We start from the raw sequence: 20,477 nt of genomic DNA, 5'->3' as shown, positions 1-20,477 counted from the left end.
ATATGCAAAAAAATTTCATCCAAAAGTTGTTTAACTTTTGCTGCTGTCTTATTTAAATATTCATGACAATCTCAAAATTTGTAAAGTTGGTAAGCCTACATTTACATTTTGACTTTTTGACATAAAGTTGAACATGAACAAAAGCTGATTGTTGAATAAAATAATTAACAATACATTTATCAAAGACTTTCAAGTTCTTTGCAAATTAATTTAAACAAACGTTCATCAGATTGTTATTAAATATATATATATATATATATATCCAGATTCACAACCTTTCTTTGTTTTGTTCTATGTAATCAAGAAGTTCAATTTTACAAGTAAGTTATATTGAAAGTGAAATATTTTTAATTAATAGATTTTCCAATTGATAAATTCAAGAATAGCTATATTTTTTTTCAAAATTAATCTGTGATTTTTGTTCTGCGACTTTCAGAATTTTGTTCTAAAAAATTCTAGAATATTCTAGAAAAAAAGACTTTTTGGTTTCCTCTGAGATGATTGGTACGTAGTCTACTACAATCACACAGTGCAACGCATGTCCAATCGTGTTGTGATTCTGGTTTCTTGTGAAATTTTGATTTGATAATAGGCCTAGGTAGTTTGGAGGTTAGAATTAAAAGTTTATTCTTTCAACATAAAGTCTCGATAGGCCATTAATTTATTATGTCAGTTTTATATTCTATTTTTAAATTTTGAATTTACCTTATTCTAAACAAAGCAAAGAGGTAAAAGTTTGTTTTAATTATACTAGGGTACCGTTAATAACTTTTAATTGAAACTGATTAGCTCTTACTACACGAAAATAAAAATAAATTCAACTTGGAATTAACTATTTGTTTTATTAATTAACTTATTTCTAGAATTAGAATCATAATAATTTTATTTCCTATACTTAGCTATCTTTTATTGACAGAGTACTGTAGGTACCGTATCAGTTTTTGGGAACAAATTATTTACCTTGGGATTAATTTTATTATGGATGCTCTTCTTACTAGTCCTAGAGCCAATAATCAAAAACGACTTGAAATGTTCAAGAAGAAGTTTGGATCACCAGATTTTAAAGACGTTCTTAGAAAGGTGAGTACATTTTTTTTTTTGTATTAGGTATATTAATTCAGGAGTAACTGCTTCAATTTCCCATGTAGGATACAAGTAATGATCAGTTGAACTCAGTGCTGAAGGCACAAATCAGTCTGTCAATAAATACACTGAAGAGCAGAGGGTCATGATGAAACCCTGATGGAAACCTTATTTTACCAAGTAGTTGGCACTAAAAAGAAACGGCTTCAACCCTTAAGCAGCCTGCACATAATAATAGTAGTTGTCGTAGCATAGAAATAGTAAATGTAGTATTTACTAACTCACTAGCTGTCACAAAAAATCGGGATTGGAATTGTCCAAAATTCAATGTACAATCTATTAATTTTAAATCTAGCATTTTTGCCGCAGCTATTAGAAGCTATAAATATCTATATTTTATCTGGGTGCAGTGTAAATTACAAACTAACATCTGTTCTGAAGGAGGACCGTAGGCTACTCACGATACTGTCGATCGGGAGAAACCCAAGTCCTCAACTCTTTATGCCTATAAGCTGGAAAGCTTGGCCACGTTGGTACGGTATTGTCATCACGCAATGTGTTTATTTGTGAATGCACTACTAAGGCTAGTGAAGGTGAGCAGTGGACAAGCAGCCATCCAAAATCTTGCGCTCGTCGTCGTTTGTACCCTTTGGGCGAGAGTGTGGATGCAGCATTCCAATAAGGGCTAAGTCACAGGAGGCGTTTTATCAGTCGACAGAACAGGATGCTTTCCGATTGGTTGGACAGCAGGCTCACTCAATACGCCAACCCAATTAGAGAGTTTCCTGTCCTTTCGTGCTTGCTTGCTGAAACAAACGCCTCCTGTGGCTTGGCCGTAAGACAGGTTGACACAATCTACACATGTGAAATTGCTGTTGAAATCAGTTCCAGCGACTAGTCCTAAATCCTGACTGAAAGTCGCCAATGAGCCTTCATCTTCTGCAAATAAAATCACTTAGAGCCGATGATTTCCAATACTTGAGAGAACTGATACTTTAGCTGATGTGTCTGTAGTCAGAAAGGGGAGATGGGTTTTATTCAAGGGTATGACAATGGACGACTTTGTAGAAGGCAGGAGAGATGTTTTTAGGGTATGAGTAATAGAAGAGAAATATCAGAGGTGAAATAATTTTAAATAAACTTGAAGGAAAAATCAAAGCCAGCAGTATTATCCTTCATCTTCTGTATATATAGCAGCCAAAACATCAGAAACTTAACACAACACAGGCTAACTCAACTAACATGAGTTATTTTGATTCTATGGAACAATGAATTATATTCTAGCTCAAACTTAGTGAAATTTGTTCTAATCGTTCTTTTCTTCTTTCAGAGGTGCAGAGATAAAATAAAAGCTGACAGAGGTGCCTTGTTCAACGCCTCACGACTTATAAGTAATTCAGAAGTTCTGTCCATTATGGAGGAGATGTCTTTGGAGCCTCCGACTCATTCGCAAACTGAGTAAGTCTATTTAATTGAATAATCAATCGAATGATTGTTTCAAATATTCAATATAGGCTAAGCTTATTCCAGTTTTAATAATGATAAATAGTAGTTTTCTACATAATAGGTAGCTTTAAAACCAATAGATGCAATTTTATTGATACCTATGTCAAATCTAGCAATTTCTGACAAAATTGACCAGCAAAAATGCGTCCACACTAGACGAATAAAATTATTGTTACTTACGTACTTCTTAGTGTTCAGTCTTCTCCACAGTCAAAGACCGGGCAACCGTCATTTCTCGCCTCATTTTTGAGATCATGTGGTATCTGCTGATTGCCCAGGTGTTGAAATGGTCCTCAATAAATTACCTCAGCATATAATATGGTTGTTCTATCAAATATCTCTTCAGTGCGGCAGCAAAGATTTTATTGTTCTCTATGGCCTTCAGGTTTGTTGGCAGCTAATTGGAGAAGAAGGCTCCTGCATAGGCTGGGGAGTCTTTGATTTTTTTCAGGCGGTGCAGTGGTAGATCCATGTCCCTATTATTTCCTGTATCATATTGATGCTTGTCTCTTCTGAATGCAGGGCATGCTCTCTTTGCCAGTCTTTGTTAGTGTTTGTCTCCAGGATGTAAAGCAAGGCCACTGTGAGCAGCTTGTATCTCTGGAAGAGTGGCTTGCTATGCCACGATGCCATATCTCAAGTGGGAAGCGAGCAGAGCGTAATGGTATGCAGTGAGAGCTGCCTTTTCTCCCGATATGTCAGTCAGTCTACTAATCACGTACACTGCCGATGATATTTTCTTGCTGAGTTGTTCAATTTGGGGCTGCCATTTCAGGTTTCTGTCGATTATGATGCCCAAGAATATTGTGTGTGCCGCTGCTGTATTTTGACTATTGATAGTTAGTTCTGGACTATTGCATAAAATTCAGCTCGTTGTGCCACACATCTAACCTAATCTATGTTTACTTAGTATATGGTTGTACTTTAGTTACATCCACTATAAAGGGGACTTTATTTTAACCCACAAAAACTGAAGTTTTTTGAATATAACTTTTAACAGGATTCTGGTGAAAGAATGGAAGCAATGGAATCGCATGCGTAATTCCAATTCCTGGAAGTGCTCTCAATTTGTAAACTTCTATTTAAATAATCAGTTCTCAGTGCGGCTAGATGAAATCATTTCACATCAACGATGAATTATCTTATTTTCAGAAGTCACTCTCAAGAAGCTATGGAAATAACTCCAATCCAAATAAATAGTAGGGACACTGTAGATTTCGAAGAAGAAGAAGAAGAGGAAGGACTAGAGAAAGCCTACATCGATGATTTAACAGGTCAGTAAAAATCCAAAAAATTTAAACTTGAATGGAAACTTAATGTGCTACTCTTAATACTAATGTTGTTACCTATCAAGAAACTAGTAGTCCAGTCAAATGGTCTTTTTTCAGGAAACAGCCCCGAAAGAATTTTTCTCGACAGTTCTATATACCTATCTATCGCAACTTTGAATATGCGAGACTGTGAAAATGTTCAACATATCAAAAGTTTTTCGCATATTCAAAGTTGCGTACCTTGTGAAACACTTCAGATAAAAAATCCAAAAAGAAGTCAAGATTGTAGAGAATTTTTCCTCTTTTCGCTCCCATAAATCGTTTTTGTGATTTCAATACCGTTCGAAAGTTACAGCCAATTGAAAAAATATTTTTTTTTTCTAATTTTTTCTGCGATTCAACTGTTTATTCAAGAGTCTCTAAAACGAGTAAGATACATGATAGTAACTTGCGATTGCTCTCAAATGAAAGAGAATTACATGCTCTATAAGCTATGTTGCCTTAAATCCATCTTTCATGACTGTTTATTATCAAAAAACTATCGAGACTGTGAAAATTAGGAAAATATCGCAAATTTCTTGGTTTTTTTAAACAAACGTATTTTACTTCAAGATTATATTTTTACAAAATTCATTTACCTCACATGAAAGAGGAGATCCTGTACCTCAAATCAAGATCAAGTACCATTTTTTATCATTCCGGGTTACCGAGATACACAGTTTGAATATAGAAATTGGCCATTTTTCTGTGAATTTAAATATGGGCTAAAATACACTAAGGGGCGATTGCTGAGATTGGTCTGGCTAACCCTGGCGCAACGTTGGTCTCGGCTAAAAAATCGGTTTGCTGAGATCGAGTTTAGCCATCGGTCATCTCTTGGTCGAGAGCAACTTTGATCCGCGGGTTTAGCCAGACCGACGCTGAAGTTTTTTGTCCAGCTAGGAATTTAATGTAATATTTTTTCATTACTAAAAAATAATAGCTATCGCCGCATCACTATGTACAATGCGACATGATACTGCAGTACTTACATAAATCGCCAGTCTCTCTGTGGACTACCATCAGCAAAAAATCTGAGAGCAATCAGCACTTCTCTTCAATTTTAAATTCGGACACCGTACTGGCCGACTTGAGGTATTAGTTCGTAATAATCCAAATATTCAAGATAATCCATTATTCACTACATCCACTCACAAAATCACTTCCACAGCAACGATTACGCAAACGAAGGGTCGCTCATCACGGTCTAGACTCAACTTAATAGTTCAATCATGCAATGCAGACTATTTCTGCATCCCGTGATGATGCAAGCAAACGCAGCTGCCTCCAATCAGCAACAATCAACCCCACATAGATATCATCATCTCACACTCTCTTACAATTACAACGTATTAATACAGTTCTCCTTTATTACTGATGTAGGTGCAGTTCCATAATTATTATGTTCAAACCATTCATCGATACTATCGTAGCCAAGATTCGTAGAAGGTAATCGACCACTGATAGAAATTGAGTCAAAAGAATTGGCTTCCAATTTAATTTTTTTTTATATTGTTTAAACCAAAAAATATATAATATAAGTGTTGAGAGAATGATAGTAAAATTATGGGCTACACAGTGAATGGGCTAGTGCCTACTGCCAGAGACAAATAAATAGGTAACTTTCAAACAGTATCTTTACTCTAAGGAACTGCGTATATCGAATACTTCAGAAAGATCTTTTTGAAGTAAGTCAGTTTTGTTGTTACCATCTTTTACAATTGAAAGTTCAATATAACATGTATTGATAATTGTTCATTCAGTTTCATGCATGAATATGTGTTCGGACGTTATGAATGCTTCCTTTTCTTGTCTGGCGTTGTGTGGTGGAGGGGGCAATTATACGGTGATGCGCAAAGCATAAGTGTGGCCAGTCGTCGATTGACAACCAATTGAACAGCTCACCTCTCGTAATGTCGATTTTTGCAAAGTGATCTATTGATTATTTATTGTGATTTATTACAAGTGTCGTCTCGTCTCGTATCGTGATCTGGACCCGGGATCCTGGAAGCAAGGAGGATTTGGACATGAAGGTAGGCCTATGTTATTGTGCACTTAGCCATTTTAATTGTTCAAATTGCTACCCGACGCCAGACAACCCAAAAGTTCTCGATGTAATTATTGATACAGTCCACAAACCAGAGTGCTGTTTGAGCCAGCCTCTGTCGATTAAACAATGGTCCAACCGTCCGGAATTGCTTTGTTCATCGAATTTGAATAGGACTTAAGTTTGAAATATTGTCTAATAGGTTTGTCGTTTTTTTTGCCTATTTTATTCTTGGTTTGTTCTGTGTATATGGCTTGTTTTTGTCGTCGTAGATGAATATACGCTTTAATTGTGGTATTCTTAAGAAATTTGGGCTCAATTTAAGTTGGAAATTGAGTAGAACAAGTAATATTTTCGTAAATAATTGTGTCGTAGTATTATTGCGTAAGATTGTTGCATTGGCGCCACAACGCTGGACTGGCAAGTTCGTGTCGATAAGTAGAGAAAGACTTATACGTCGTCTAGCTGTAACAGTAACTGGAACTGTTACTTTTTTCAAAGGATACTTGCAGTTATTGGCATTGATTATTGTCGTTACTTCGTTATTAATAGCAGATATTGTTTGTTCCAATGAGTATCGATACGGTATTATTAGCCTTGTAACCGATCATTTCTACCGAGCATAGTTGAAATGCTGGCTTGGCTTGTATGATTAGATAAGCCAGCCATTGTTCGTTCCATTGTGTCGCCTGCTCTCGTGTTTTCCCTCTTATTCTTGTTTGGTTCTTTGTCTCACTCTCTCGACGAGCGCTCACTGTTATCGCCTTCACTATGGGTGTTATCGAAGATTTGACATTTCAAAGAGATGCATTAATTCGTAAAATAAAACGGATTAATGAAATTGCCGAAGCTGTCGAAAAAGATCCGAAAAATAAAAAAATGAAGAATTTATTGAAAGTTATGGACCGTGAGCATATCGATCACCACCAGGTGGAGTTCAATGACATAATAGATAAGATGCAGAGCTACTATAACAAACAAAATCCTCGATTGGAAACAAGTGACCTTGAAAATTTGATGAGCCAATTTGATGACACTTTTTTCAATGTCAAGGCTATTCTCGAAAGCTTACCATCCACTCAAACAAATTTGAATATTAGTTCTTCCAATGTAGCTTCTTCACCTACAACTGGAAATATCTCGCCAGTTGCCCTACATAAGCTTCCTTTAATGACTTTTGACGGCGATTTGAAAATTTGGAGTCAATTTAAAGATTTATTCGAAGCCACGGTTCATAATAATGGTCAAATTGCTGACATACAAAAACATATGTATCTTCGGTCTGTACTGAGAGGCGATGCACTGTCAGTCATTTCTGTTGTCCCAGTGACAAGTGATCATTATGCTGAGGCATGGAAATTATTATTGAATCGCTACAATGACTCTTACAATCTGACTGACGCATACTTGCAAGCAATTTTTGATATGCCAGCAGTTAATAAGCAACCAGACTCGCTACGAAAATCATCACTCATTTAGCTGAGTATATTGCAGCACTAAAACCAATTGGTCATGCAGTTAATGACTGGTCGATTCCGTTATTATTTGTCTTACGTAAAAAACTGACTGAAGAATTGAGAGAGAAGTGGCAGAGACTGCTAAGAAATGGAACAGTATCCGATTTGAAAAACTTCCAAATATTTTTGAATGATGAAGCTGTTATTTTAGAGGCTACTAAATCCACTGATTTATTGGGATCATCTACATCGTCAGAAGCCTCCTCACGTAAGCAGTTTGGGAAATCGAAACCAACTATGGGAAATTACAAGGCTTCAGCTATGATTGTTAAATCGAAATCGGGCGAGCTGAAATGTATTGAATGTAATAATTCTCATGAACTGGAAAATTGTGAAGTGTTCTTGAATCTCAAACCATCTGATAGATTAAAACGTGTAAAAGAATGGAAACTATGTATCGGTTGTTTATTGGCAGGGCACTTTATTAGAGATTGTAGAAGAAGGAAGCCGTGCAGTCACTGTAATTCGCGTCATCATTCGCTCCTCCATTTAGAGCCGAGACAGCCGCCTGTTGAAAACACCAACACGTTGGCCGGTAATAAACAAATGAGCAGGGTAGACGTGCACGACGTCGCTGATCAAAGCCATCAGACATTTGTTACTGACTCAGCGAAGAAAGTATTTTCGAACGTAAATAGTTCCTTAGTATTGTTACCAACTGTTAAATTGGGAGTTCGAGGTAATCAAGGCAATTATCATAAGGTCAAAGTATTATTAGATAGTGCAAGCACCGAGTCATTCATTACAAGGCGATGCATGAAAAAACTGGGTTTAGTGGTACAGAAAGCACATAGTTTGCCAATCTATGGATTATCTGATACTAAACTGGAAGTGACAGATGAAATTACTAACTGTGAATTTGAAATACCGAACTCCCCTTCATTAAAATTTACCGTGTCGGGAGTCAACAAAATAGCAGCTACAAATCAGATAAAAAATGCGTACTGGGCACATATTGAAGGACTGGAGCTAGCAGATTCTGAATTTTTCCTCTCAGAGGAGGTTGATATTTTATTGGGTGCTGAATACTTCCCCTTCATTCTGACTGGAAGAAAGGTGATTGGTCCAGCGGGTACACCATCTGCCCTAGAAACAGTATGGGGCTACTGCCTGATGGGTAAGGTATCAGAGGAGAGTTCTACTATCTCAAATAATCTGTGCATGTATTCCAATGCTAATTCAGAAGAGTTGGTGAAGCGATTTTGGGTCCTAGAAGAGCCACCTAGGACAAAAAAATTATTGGAAAGTGAAATGGCTTGTGAGGAGATATACAAATCAACTGTTTGTCGTTTGAATACTGGTAGACACATTGTAGAATTACCATCCAAGGAAACAAATACGAGGGAGATATCGCGATATCTTGAAGTTAAAAGTAATGTCGGAGAAAATGTTACCATGATTCGAGAAGAAGAATTGGGAGATAATTTAGAAGAAGTTCCAGGTAAACAAGGTATAGCCTTCAACAGTTATTTACCGATCAACGGTAATTTAGGAAAAGAGTTAAAAGTGATTCATAGTCCACATGAAATCAAACCAATGGGAAGACCCATACTGAAAAAGGAAATTGGAGAAGATGTTTTTGAAAGGGAGAAACGAAGTTTGGAAGAGTTAGATGATGATAGACAGGATAATGTTGAAATAAAATTGACAAAATCCGAAAAGGGAGAAGAAATGAAAGAGTATACTCTAACAACTATGTCGTATGGTGTATCATCATCGCCATTTCTTGCCATTTGTACTACGCATCAGTGTATTGAAGTTCAAAAAGTGCTTTCAAAAATTATAAACATAGATTATATTGCAGCTTGGACTTATTCAACTGTGGCAGTGAGTTGGATTCAGTCTTCACCTCATCGTTGGGCTAGGTTTGTGGCAAATCATGTAAGTCAAGTACAGGAACACCTGTCTACAGAGCAATTCAGATATGTGTCAACCGAATGTAATCCAGCTGATTGTGCTAGTCGAGGACTATTTCTCAATGAATTAATTGGTAATTCTCTGTGGTGGAATGGGTCTGATTGGTTAGACAAACCACTGGAGTGCTGGCCACACCAAACCCACGGTAATGATGATGAAAATTCCATACAGATTGAATTGGAAGCAAGAAAAATTACACTAGCAACACAGAGTAAAGACTCAGAGGAATCAATTAAATCGGTGAAATTGAGAAATCGATGGAGTTTACTCAAAAGAATTGTATCCTCATTCTGGAAACGTTGGCAATTGGAGTATGTATCTAGTTTGCAATCCCGAACAAAATGGTACAGAATACATAGTAATGTTAACATTGGACGTATGGCTCTCTTAAAGGAAAGTAACCTACTCCCTCTTCACTGGAGACTTGGTCGAATAACGAAGATATTCCTTGAACAGGATGGAATTGTGAGAGTGGTGGAGGTACAGACTGCAAAAGGAAGTCTCACCAGTCTGTCAATAGGGTATGTCTCCTCCCTATTGATGAAGATTAGGCCTTATTGAAGGGAACTTCAATAAGTTTTAGTGGTTAGTTTTTTTGTTTCTCGTTTTATGTGTGGGAAAGGTTCCCAAGTTGCTTTGTTTCTTGTTTTTATTCTATATTAGTTGTATATAGTCATTTATTTCTCGTCCCATCCTCTCCTTTCCGTGGGCCTCCTACTCCTTTTTTAAGTCTCCTCAAGGGCCCCTGAGGAGTGAAGATATTTTCCTTTTTTTCCCTAGTCTCCCTAGTAGGGTTCGTTATAGGTGGTTTTTTGTTTTTTGTTATTGGAAGTTCTTCCAAGGTGGGCGGAATGTTCGGACGTTATGAATGCTTCCTTTTCTTGTCTGGCGTTGTGTGGTGGAGGGGGCAATTATACGGTGATGCGCAAAGCATAAGTGTGGCCAGTCGTCGATTGACAACCAATTGAACAGCTCACCTCTCGTAATGTCGATTTTTGCAAAGTGATCTATTGATTATTTATTGTGATTTATTACAAGTGTCGTCTCTTCTCGTATCGTGATCTGGACCCGGGATCCTGGAAGCAAGGAGGATTTGGACATGAAGGTAGGCCTATGTTATTGTGCACTTAGCCATTTTAATTGTTCAAATTGCTACCCGACGCCAGACAACCCAAAAGTTCTCGATGTAATTATTGTTACAGTCCACAAACCAGAGTGCTGTTTGAGCCAGCCTCTGTCGATTAAACAATATGAATAGATCATGTATGTGAATCAGTTCCATGTGATTGAAACGTAGTTCCCTTAACCAATGCTCCAGTACCTTTTTTTTAGTATGGTACCCACAAAATGTCCCAGTTATGTTATGATTAAAGAGTAGTTTCCACCGGGGACAGGAGGATATAAAAATCTCCAGTAATATCTGGGAACATGGATATATCCCTCCCCCCAATATATTTTTTGCACTTGAGTAAGAATCATAAAATTCATCGGTTTGAAGACTATAACTTTGAAACTATTTTTTGAAACAATTGAATGACTAATAAAATTATATTTCCAATCTATTTGTTATATGAACTGAAATATAGGCCTATGATATATTATTTTCTATTAAAAATTAAATAATAATCAGTCCACTGAACATAAAGAAACTTTATTATTAGGATGTAGTTTTTCTAGTAGAAATTGCTTGAAATCACACCGAATTGAGGGTATTTTTCTGAAATTTTCCGTGGGAGCCTCCCCCGGACTCCCTTCTCGTGAGAGGTAGGCTATAGAATTTTCTTGTTGTTTGAAGGTGTTTTCATTTTCACTTTCTTATGTTATAATATTTTAAACATTAGTGGAAAAACATTTCAAATATGACTTTATGGGTAATGAAATTGTTCAGAATTCAAAGACGAACCCCAACTTGACACTGGTTTTTGATAAAATCGAAACAATAACAAGTCAATAGCTTAATCCCGAACTTAAACCTGCCTCCTAGCAGGTCTAAGTTGGAGTCTAAAATCATCATTTTTGCTCCTGAGATTATCACATTTTAGCCTGATCCCGATCTCAGCAATCCACCGAGATTATCTTTTAAACCCGAGTTGATCTACGCTTGAACTCAGCAATCCACCGAGATTAATTTTTAGCCTAGACTGGAACTCAGCAAACCGATTTTTAGACCGCAGGTTTTTCCCTGCGATAATTGCCAGTCAGCCAACTTTTGCGCTCGAGCGTGGTTAATCCCGATCTCAGCAAACCGATTTTTGATCTGCGGCGCAAAAACCGGGTTTTAGCCGATCGCAAGAGATAATCCCGATCTCAGCAATCGCCCCTAAAAGAGGATTTTTTATTTTTTCATCAAATTTCAGTTATGATACATGATTATGAACCGCCTTGACGAGCTGAGAAGAATGAGCTGTAGTACGAGAAGATCTGATCATTCTGTCAAAAGTTATAAGTGTTTAAATATTTGTTCCTTGACATATCCTTATGACGTACCCCCCCCCCCCCACTTGGAAATACTGAAATTAAATGTTTCTAACGGATGATTCTTATAGAAAATAACCCTCGTGAGATGATTTCAGCCGAAATATGTATTTTTTTGTTAGGTAGGCCTTGAAAAGGTATTATAATGAAAAATTTGTTCATGGCCTTAGGACATGATTTTCTATTTTTGGGTGTATTCCCCCTCCCCCCAATACTAAATTCGAAAATTGCTATGGAATCCTGTTCAGAATTAATTGTTCTTTCACTTGATGTGTGGTTTCTTATCTATACTAGAAAAATATCCAAGTTGTATAGTGTAGAAGTGGTAGGCTTGTATAATTTTGAAACCCCTTAAAAAATACCCCTTTTTTGGAAATTCTCAGCTCCGGAACCAAAAATGATATGATCCTGCGCAACCACTCAATTTATTGGACATTTTATTATCTTTAATTGTATAGAGAATGATTTTTCTCCAAAAACTCAAAGTTTTCGAGATTAAATTGAAAAATTTAAAAAGTACAAAATTTTAAGGGTTTTGGGGGTGAAGCCGCCGTCTGGCGTGTCAGCAAAGTTCAGACTCGAATTCAGCGGCCCAAAATACATATAGAACCGTCGAGAAAAATTCTTTCGGGGCTGTTTCCTGAAAAACGACCATTTGACTGGACTATAGTGGAGATCCTACTTTATATTATTTAATCAGATACAGTGCCTTTTGAATAATTTGCATCTATTTATTTAACTGGGAATTTAGAATTTGGATTAGTTGAAACCCAAATTAAATAAAAATATTTCACTGAAGTATCACTGTATTAATAATTATTGAAAATTGTAAAACTTGAAAGAATAATATATATTTGTGTAATAAATTAACACAAATATATGCTAACTCTTTGATATGATAAACCATATGTTTTCGTTGTCATGGATTCATTCATAAATACCAAATGTTGTTGATCCGTTACTAGTAGAAAGTCATGTTCAATTTTATTTGATTAAAGCTCTACAAATGAAGAGTTTACTCATTTCAATTTAATCAAATAAAATGCCGACAAAGAAAAAGACAAAAACGATTGAAAACCGTAACTACGAAGAAGATAAGATGGAATCACATATTGACAAGTTTCTCAAGCCAAAGGAATTATCTATCGACCCAGATTCGCCTACGGCAGAGAGAGAGTGGAAACATTGGAAAAAGACGTTCGAAAATTTCTTAGAAGGAACGACAACCAAAGAAAAAATGAAAATATTGGTAAATTTCTTATCACCTGCTTTATACGAAATTGTGGAAAGCTATACTTCATATGAAGAAACTATATCCATGTTGGAAGATATGTTCGTTAAACCAAAGAACGAAATTTATGCACGATACTGCCTTGCTAATGCAAAACAACAAATAGGTGAGTCCATTGATCACTACTATTCTGAACTAAAAAGATTAAGCTTATCATGTAACTTCACTAGAGTGTCAGCCGAAGAAAACAAAAACGAGCATATTAGAGATGCTCTTGTTTCAGGGTTATGTTCTATTGAAATTAAAGAGAAACTTTTTCAACAAGGAGATTTGAGTCTACAAGAAACCGTTTCCCAAGCACGTGTTCTTGAATCCGCAAAAACATATGCCGACTCCTTTAAAAGTACTTGTTATACAAACTCTGTTGAAGAAAATAAAAACATAAGCTTGAGTGAATCTTTCTCAGATGTTAATGCTGTAACCCAAAATCGACAGGCAATTGTAGAGAAATCCGTTCAATGCCAACGTTGCGGATATAAAAAACACTCAAATTCTCAAGAATGTCCTGCAATAGGAAAGACTTGTCATAAATGTTCCCGAATTGGACACTTTTCCCATGTGTGTAAAAGTAAAACGCTCAAAGAAAAACTAACTACGTCAACTATTACTGCAGCTGGTATAGCCAGTAATCTTTCTAAAGCTACAATTATTGTTTCGGTGAATGGAATAAATACACCAGCTCTTATTGATACCGGAAGTGTTGCCAGTTTTATTGATGAAAAATTTGCAAAAACAATAAATTTAAAACTGCATCAGATTCTTGTTTTATAAGATTTGCATCTGTTCAACATAACACCGCTACAAAAGCATGTGTTTATAGCAATATTGTGTACAAAGGAAATGAATACAACAATATTAAACTCTTGGTATTAAAAGAATGCTGTTGCAATGTGATACTTGGTCACGATTTTTTGATGAATCACTCTACAATAAGTTTAGCATTCAATGGTAATAGACAGCCTCTTGTAATAGATAATAATTCTACAACCACACCACCCTTGAAAGATTGCCTCTTGGTGGAGGCCATGATAAAACCATGCTCCCTTTTCAATGACTTGACTCCCGATTGCCACCCAATAACTACCCGATCCAGAAGACACCCACAAGATGACTATGAATTCATGAAGAATGAGGTCAATCGCCTCCTTACAGAAGGAATAATTGAGGAAAGCCAGTCCAGTTGGCGTGCCCAGCCTTTCATTGTAACCAATGGACAGAAGAAACGAATGGTCATAGACTATTCACAGACTATTAATAAATTCACAAATTTAGACGCATACCCTCTCCCATTAATCGAAGATCTTGTAAACACAATTGCCAAGTACAACATTTTTAGTACTGTAGATTTCAAGTCAGCTTACCATCAAATACCGATTCTTGAGAATGAACGACATTACACTGCCTTTGAAGTAGGCCGAAAACTTTATCAATTCAAACGAATACCATTCGGAGTAACCAATGGAGTAGCTGCCTTCCAACGTACAATAAACGGACTTATAGAAAGAGAGAATTTGAACGACTGCTTTGCCTATTTGGATGATGTTGTCATTTGCGGTTCAGATCAAGAAGAACATGACAGAAATCTTAAGAAATTTCAACAAGTAATTGAATTGTATGGCTTGACTATAAATGAAGAAAAATGTAAATTTTCAAAAAAATCATTGAAGTTCCTTGGGTATGAGATAAAACATGGAGAAATTAAACCTGACCCAGAACGCCTTGCACCACTCATGAACTTTCCACCCCCAAGAAATGCTAAAGAAATGAAACGACTCATGGGATTACTGGCTCATTACTCCCGATGGATTAAAAACTTTTCTCAAAAGATTCACCCCCTTGTCCACATACAGAAATTCCCTCTATCTCAAGATCAGATGGAAACTTTGGAATTGTTGAAAAATGAAATTGCTTCCGCGGTACTGCTCTTTGTTGATGAAAATGTACCATTCATAATTGAGACAGATGCATCAGATTTTGCAATTGGTGCAACATTAACACAAAATTCTCGACCAGTAGCCTTTTTCTCACGAACTTTGTCCCAAAGTGAAACCAGGCATTCAGCTGTTGAGAAAGAAGCCTATGCCATTGTGGAGTCTATAAGAAAATGGAGACACTATTTACTACGAAAACAATTCACTTTGATCACTGACCAAAAATCAGTCACATTCATGTTTGGCACTCAACACAATAGAAAAATAAAAATGAAAAGATACAAAGGTGGCGCCTAGAATTATCTGAATACAAATTCAACATAGTCTACAGACCTGGAAAAGAAAATGCACCAGCTGATGCACTCTCTCGTATATGTATTACAGCTGGTTGTTCAACATTGAACTCAGCTTTGGCAAAATACCATGATGAACTTTGTCACCCTGGTGTAACTCGTTTCTACCACTGGCTCAGAATGAAAAATCTCCCCTATACTTTATATTATTTAATCAGATACAGTGCCTTTTGAATAATTTGCATCTATTTATTTATTTAACTGGGAATTTAGAATTTGGATTAGTTGAAACCCAAATTAAATAAAAATATTTCACTGAAGTATCACTGTATTAATAATTATTGAAAATTGTAAAACTTGAAAGAATATATTTGTGTAATAAATTAACACAAATATATGCTAACTCTTGAAACTTACTAATATTACTATTGATCATGTAGCACTTACAGCAACAATGATGAATCAAATGTATGCCTTCGAATATAGTGATGACTGCAATTCTGTTTTTCTTATGAAATTGATTTATTATGTTTCTAATGCCAAGATATTTCTCATTCCAAAGGAGCCTTTTCCATACTAAAGTCAGAGTCCCTTGTAATACAATAATGAACTGATATTTATAGAATAAACCTTTGTTACTATATAATATTGAAACCATATCAAACTATACATTGAACGTTTTATTCACAGATTATTTTATAACAAGCCCAATAATAATTATTTTATGCTACAATAGTTTAGCAAGAAACAAAAATTTGTTAGCCTGATAGTCTTTCACTCCCAGTCAGTAATTGAGATCTCTAATGTTGAGATCTCCAATCACATTCAGTCCTGCAGGCCTTATATTGTTGAAATTTCAATTTATTATCCAGGACAAAACGTTAATGTGACTTCACCACTAGGATACTTCAAATGTCATGTAATTTTTCAATTTAGTGTCCACGAGATTTTCTTTTCGGCTTTAATATAATCTACTTCAAGTGATAGACTACTCAGTTCAAACTAGCATTTTTACTAGTACATTGATCGAATGGGAGGCGTTTGTGCTATTTACAAGCGAATCTCACTATACCATAGTCACCTCTAATACACGTATTAGAGGTGGCTATGACTATACACGACGCCATAATATTTAGAACGTTTGAAATGTGTAATTCAACTAAATTTAAATTTATCCGTTAATTTTCACTTGAGATCAAGTCACAGTTTACCGACACCCGACAGTTCGTTAATATACTGTCAGACAGGACATTTTTCTTGAATTCAATTCAGGCCACATCAATTTCACAAGTAGCCTACTGACAAAGCGGCAAAGCAAAAAATAAGAATAGGATAGTGAATATTTAAATATTCGAATAAAAAATTAAAATGATACGAATATTAGAATAATGTGTTGGGCATATTTTTCTTCAATGTAATTTGCATCAATTACTCACTCACGTTCGCCTCAACTGAACAGCAGTGGCAAGGCAAATTACTTGCTCGAATACTGGCAGAGTTTTCTTCAATTTGATTCATATCAGCATCACATCTAAATCAACGGACAAACAATGGCTATTCAAATTACATGTTGCAATATTTCAAACTAAATGTTATGAACCGCCTGTTTCATATACATGCTAATTTTATGGTTAATTTTTTTAAATTATTTTGCAAATTCACATACATGAAAGCTATGCAAATTACATTCTTAAGTGCTTCGCTAGCACTTTACGTATCACTTTACTGTCGAAGAAATGAGTGCTTGCAGTCCATGTCAATCTCGTGTATCGATCTTTCAGAGAAATACTTCTCGGCAATGTACAACAAATTGATGGCAGAGGAGATGGAATTGTTCGACTCGTTGATGGACGAGAAGATCATCTGCCCGATTTGTCAGAAGGGCGTGTTCGAGAGCGCGAAGGGCTGCCTGACATGTGGCCTCTGCTCGGCGCGGCTGCCCTGGACTGGCAGTGTCACGCGACTCAAGGACTTGCTCGCTCTGGCCGTCTCCGAGCACAGCACCATTTGCCGCAGTGCACCCTGCTTCTCCATAGTCAACTACGAAGGCACCACCACCGAGCTCTTCATGAACTGTCCCAACTGCTACTACCTCACGCAGATATCCTAATTTGGTTACCTAACTACATCTTAAAAACCACATCGTAATTTGGTTAGGCTAGGTAACTAGATCTCAAAATCCAGATAGTAATTTGGCTAACCTAAATACATCTCAAAATCCACATTAAGCATCTGTAATGAGCTTCACTTCAATGTATCAGCATTCAGTGTAAACAATTTGACTACTACCCAAATTCAATCAATGCTGACATTGAATCTCACTATAGTTCTTATTTGTATTGGACCATAAAATGCAGTTCTCAATATTAGAACTACAGATAACAATATTTAGCTTGGTTCCTATCCGAATTAAATTGTGAATTGAATACTGATTTAAATACTTTCTTATATTCAATTTAATATTTTAACTAGTTCAGAATCACGTTAATATGATATAGTTTCAGTACCTGTTACCTAGCAATCTCATTTTTTCATTCTTGACTAAATAACTGTTACTCATTCAAACTAGTTTTTAATAAATTGAGCTTTTACCAAATAACTTCTATCTGGATTCTCTCACACTGGTCTACTGCTAGTAAAGGATTCATGGTGGAAGCTATTCGGTGTGATTCCAATTTTATACAAATATGTAAAGGTATCGTATCCAATTCAAATATGAACTTGATATAAACATTCAATTCAAATATGAACTGTACTGAATATCGTGATCTTGTTCAAATAATGGAAACTGGATTTTTGGATCCAATTCAAATGTTAACTAGATATCAAAATTCAACGCAAAATGGACTATAGTTTCAAATCACTAGTATACCGAATAAGTTTTTGTAAAGTATGGACTGAATTCTATGATCAAATACGAAATAAATTCATTTTTTTGTTGCAATATCGACTGGATATCGTTTAATCAATCCAGTTTTAGAATGAAAAGAGAATATCCAATCCTGGATCAATTTTCATGTAAACTGAATATCAAAATTCAAATTTGGAATTACTTCGTTGAAATATCGGCTGGGATTCTAGAATTAGGCTCAGTTCAGGATCCTTATATCCAATTCTTTATGTAGATAATTCTATAGTTGATTCTGTTGATGTCTGTCCATGACAATTTTCTATCAATATCCAATCTAAAAATGATGTAACTAGATTTCATTCTATTTGAAGAATATTTTTTTTAACAACGGAGTATTGTAATCCAGTAGCAATTACCTAACTGTGTTACCTAACTCTTAATTTATTATTTTATTAATTTCTAAATAATGTTATTGTTTAGACTGTGGAATTTGAAAACTGTAGATGGTAGTGAGAATTTAGATGTCTGGATGATGCATTTGTACAGACTGTAATAATGTATTTGTAAGAACAGTGTTTCATAACGTGAAGAATTTAGATGATTTAAATAGTTGATATTGTGATCTGTGCGAACGATATGAGTATTGTCAAGTGTACCTTAGAATGGGACCTTACTGCTAGCCTACTTGAGATTTTGAGCTTGGAAAGAATTGCAATGTTTGATGTAGTAAATCAACCAACTCTTACAAATGTTGATTACGGTACAAAGAAAAATATAGAATAATCAGTGACAAGAGATCTGACTTTGATTTTGTGTCTGAAATGTTATTTATTATCGATTATTATGCAGCCTTCAACTTACAATCTCATTGCTCAACGCAAGCTAACAGTGAATGGTCTAGCTTATTAATATAGTAAGCACCAAGTGCTACTTAAAAATTAGTCAATTCATATTTAAGATTTCAGTGGGAATCAAAATTTATCTGTGATCAATTGGTCAAGTATTGGCTACATCACTAATTATGTCCAATTAGATAAATATTTTTTAATAAACTTGGGTAATAATAGATTACGTAGGCCTATTTACTCTTTAGATTAGACATCTTCCTTTTAAAATTTTGTTCAATTCATTTCAACAACTCAGTTGAAATCATTTTACATCGAAATATTTTTTAAATTATCGCAGTCGTCAGTAGAATATTTCTGTTTCAAATTCTCGTTTCACATACGCTCTCAAGATTTTATTTTCCTTTAAGTTCGTGAAATGAGGAACTTTCACTGACAAACTCCGGTGAATCTTGAACTTTCTTCTGGAACTCCTAAGTTTTTCTTCAATCAAATGTATAGTTGTCATAAATCTATAGTGACACTTTCCTTGAGGTTGAGCAAGTCATAAGTAACCTAGTGCTTATTATTGATAGCTTAATCTATTTATAACAAGCAGTGTGAACTCATTATATTCGTGATGTAATAAATCATATTATATTCATATTTTTATCCGTATTCCCAAGACATATTTTCATACGGCTGTTTCCAATATCATAGACATAATATCATACTTATTCTTGAAATTCTTTTCTACAGTAAAACAATTTGTAAACCTATGACTATATTAACTTTGAAGACTATAATTTGTCTGTCATTCTTTCAATTTCAGTCAACGAATATTGCTTTTGTAGTACCAGGTTATTAAAGAAGATTATTATTCAGTTTATTCATTATACACAATAGAATTTTTTACTTGGTTCAATAAATTTGAAAGAAATTATATTCTTCCTCTGTAAATACAATTTTTCTCCTTGGATTAATTCGTAGATTTGTCAAGTTTCAAGAGCAAGGTAACAGTTTTTCAGTTTAGATATGTTTCCAATAGTACCTATTCATATACTTTCTCTCTCTCTCTCTCTCTCTCTCACTCACTCTCTTTCTATTCATTAAATATTCATTTATTTTCCGATTTTAATCTTCCACCTGAGTAGATCCAAGTTAGGATATTTTGCTCAATATGTTACTTAGTGATTTAGTTTATAGGTATTCAATGTTATGTTGTCAATGTATAGCTGTCACAGCTTAGTGCAAAGCTTGTGAAAAATATTTCGTAGATCAGTGATCAGTATGTTAATTTTGTAAATTTCATTTTTATGTTACTGTACGCTGTACGTTGTTATAATTTCTTCAGATAAGTGTTCATGTTTACATCAATAAAATACTTTTTCATGAATTGTGATTTGATTTCCTAGTAAACTTATGATTGCCT

At 35.3% G+C, this 20,477-nt stretch overlaps 1 protein-coding gene across 2 annotated transcripts; it reads left to right on the top strand.

Annotated features, from left to right (window-relative positions):
- Positions 1-104: 104 nt before the first annotated feature.
- LOC111055750 (RPA-interacting protein) lies at positions 105-20,441 on the top strand. Of its 2 annotated transcripts, none has more exons than XM_039437015.1 (4): positions 105-728; positions 2,414-2,541; positions 3,742-3,863; positions 17,152-20,441. In XM_039437015.1, exons 2-4 carry the CDS (start codon positions 2,498-2,500, stop codon positions 17,478-17,480), a joined length of 495 nt encoding a protein of 164 aa, XP_039292949.1. In that variant the 5' UTR covers positions 105-728; positions 2,414-2,497; the 3' UTR covers positions 17,481-20,441. The 2 variants fall into 2 exon arrangements, with proteins under 2 accessions (XP_039292949.1, XP_022198717.2); XM_022343025.2 differs by having other exon boundaries at positions 105-1,080.
- The last annotated feature ends 36 nt before the right edge of the window (positions 20,442-20,477 follow it).

The sequence above is a fragment of the Nilaparvata lugens genome, chromosome 10, assembly GCF_014356525.2.
Source record: "Nilaparvata lugens isolate BPH chromosome 10, ASM1435652v1, whole genome shotgun sequence".
Classification (NCBI taxonomy): domain Eukaryota; kingdom Metazoa; phylum Arthropoda; class Insecta; order Hemiptera; family Delphacidae; genus Nilaparvata; species Nilaparvata lugens.
The sequence above is the reverse complement of the archived record's forward strand: the minus strand, read 5'-3'. Positions and strand labels throughout refer to the sequence as shown.

Coding starts and splice junctions, on each gene's coding strand:
- LOC111055750 (XM_022343025.2), top strand. CDS start 979: ATGGATGCTCTTCTTACTAGTCCTAGAGCCAATAATCAAAAACGACTT. Junction 1,081..2,413: donor TTAAAGACGTTCTTAGAAAG/GTGAGTACATTT, acceptor TTCTTCTTTCAG/AGGTGCAGAGATAAAATAAA. Junction 3,864..17,151: donor CTACATCGATGATTTAACAG/GTCAGTAAAAAT, acceptor TCGATCTTTCAG/AGAAATACTTCTCGGCAATG.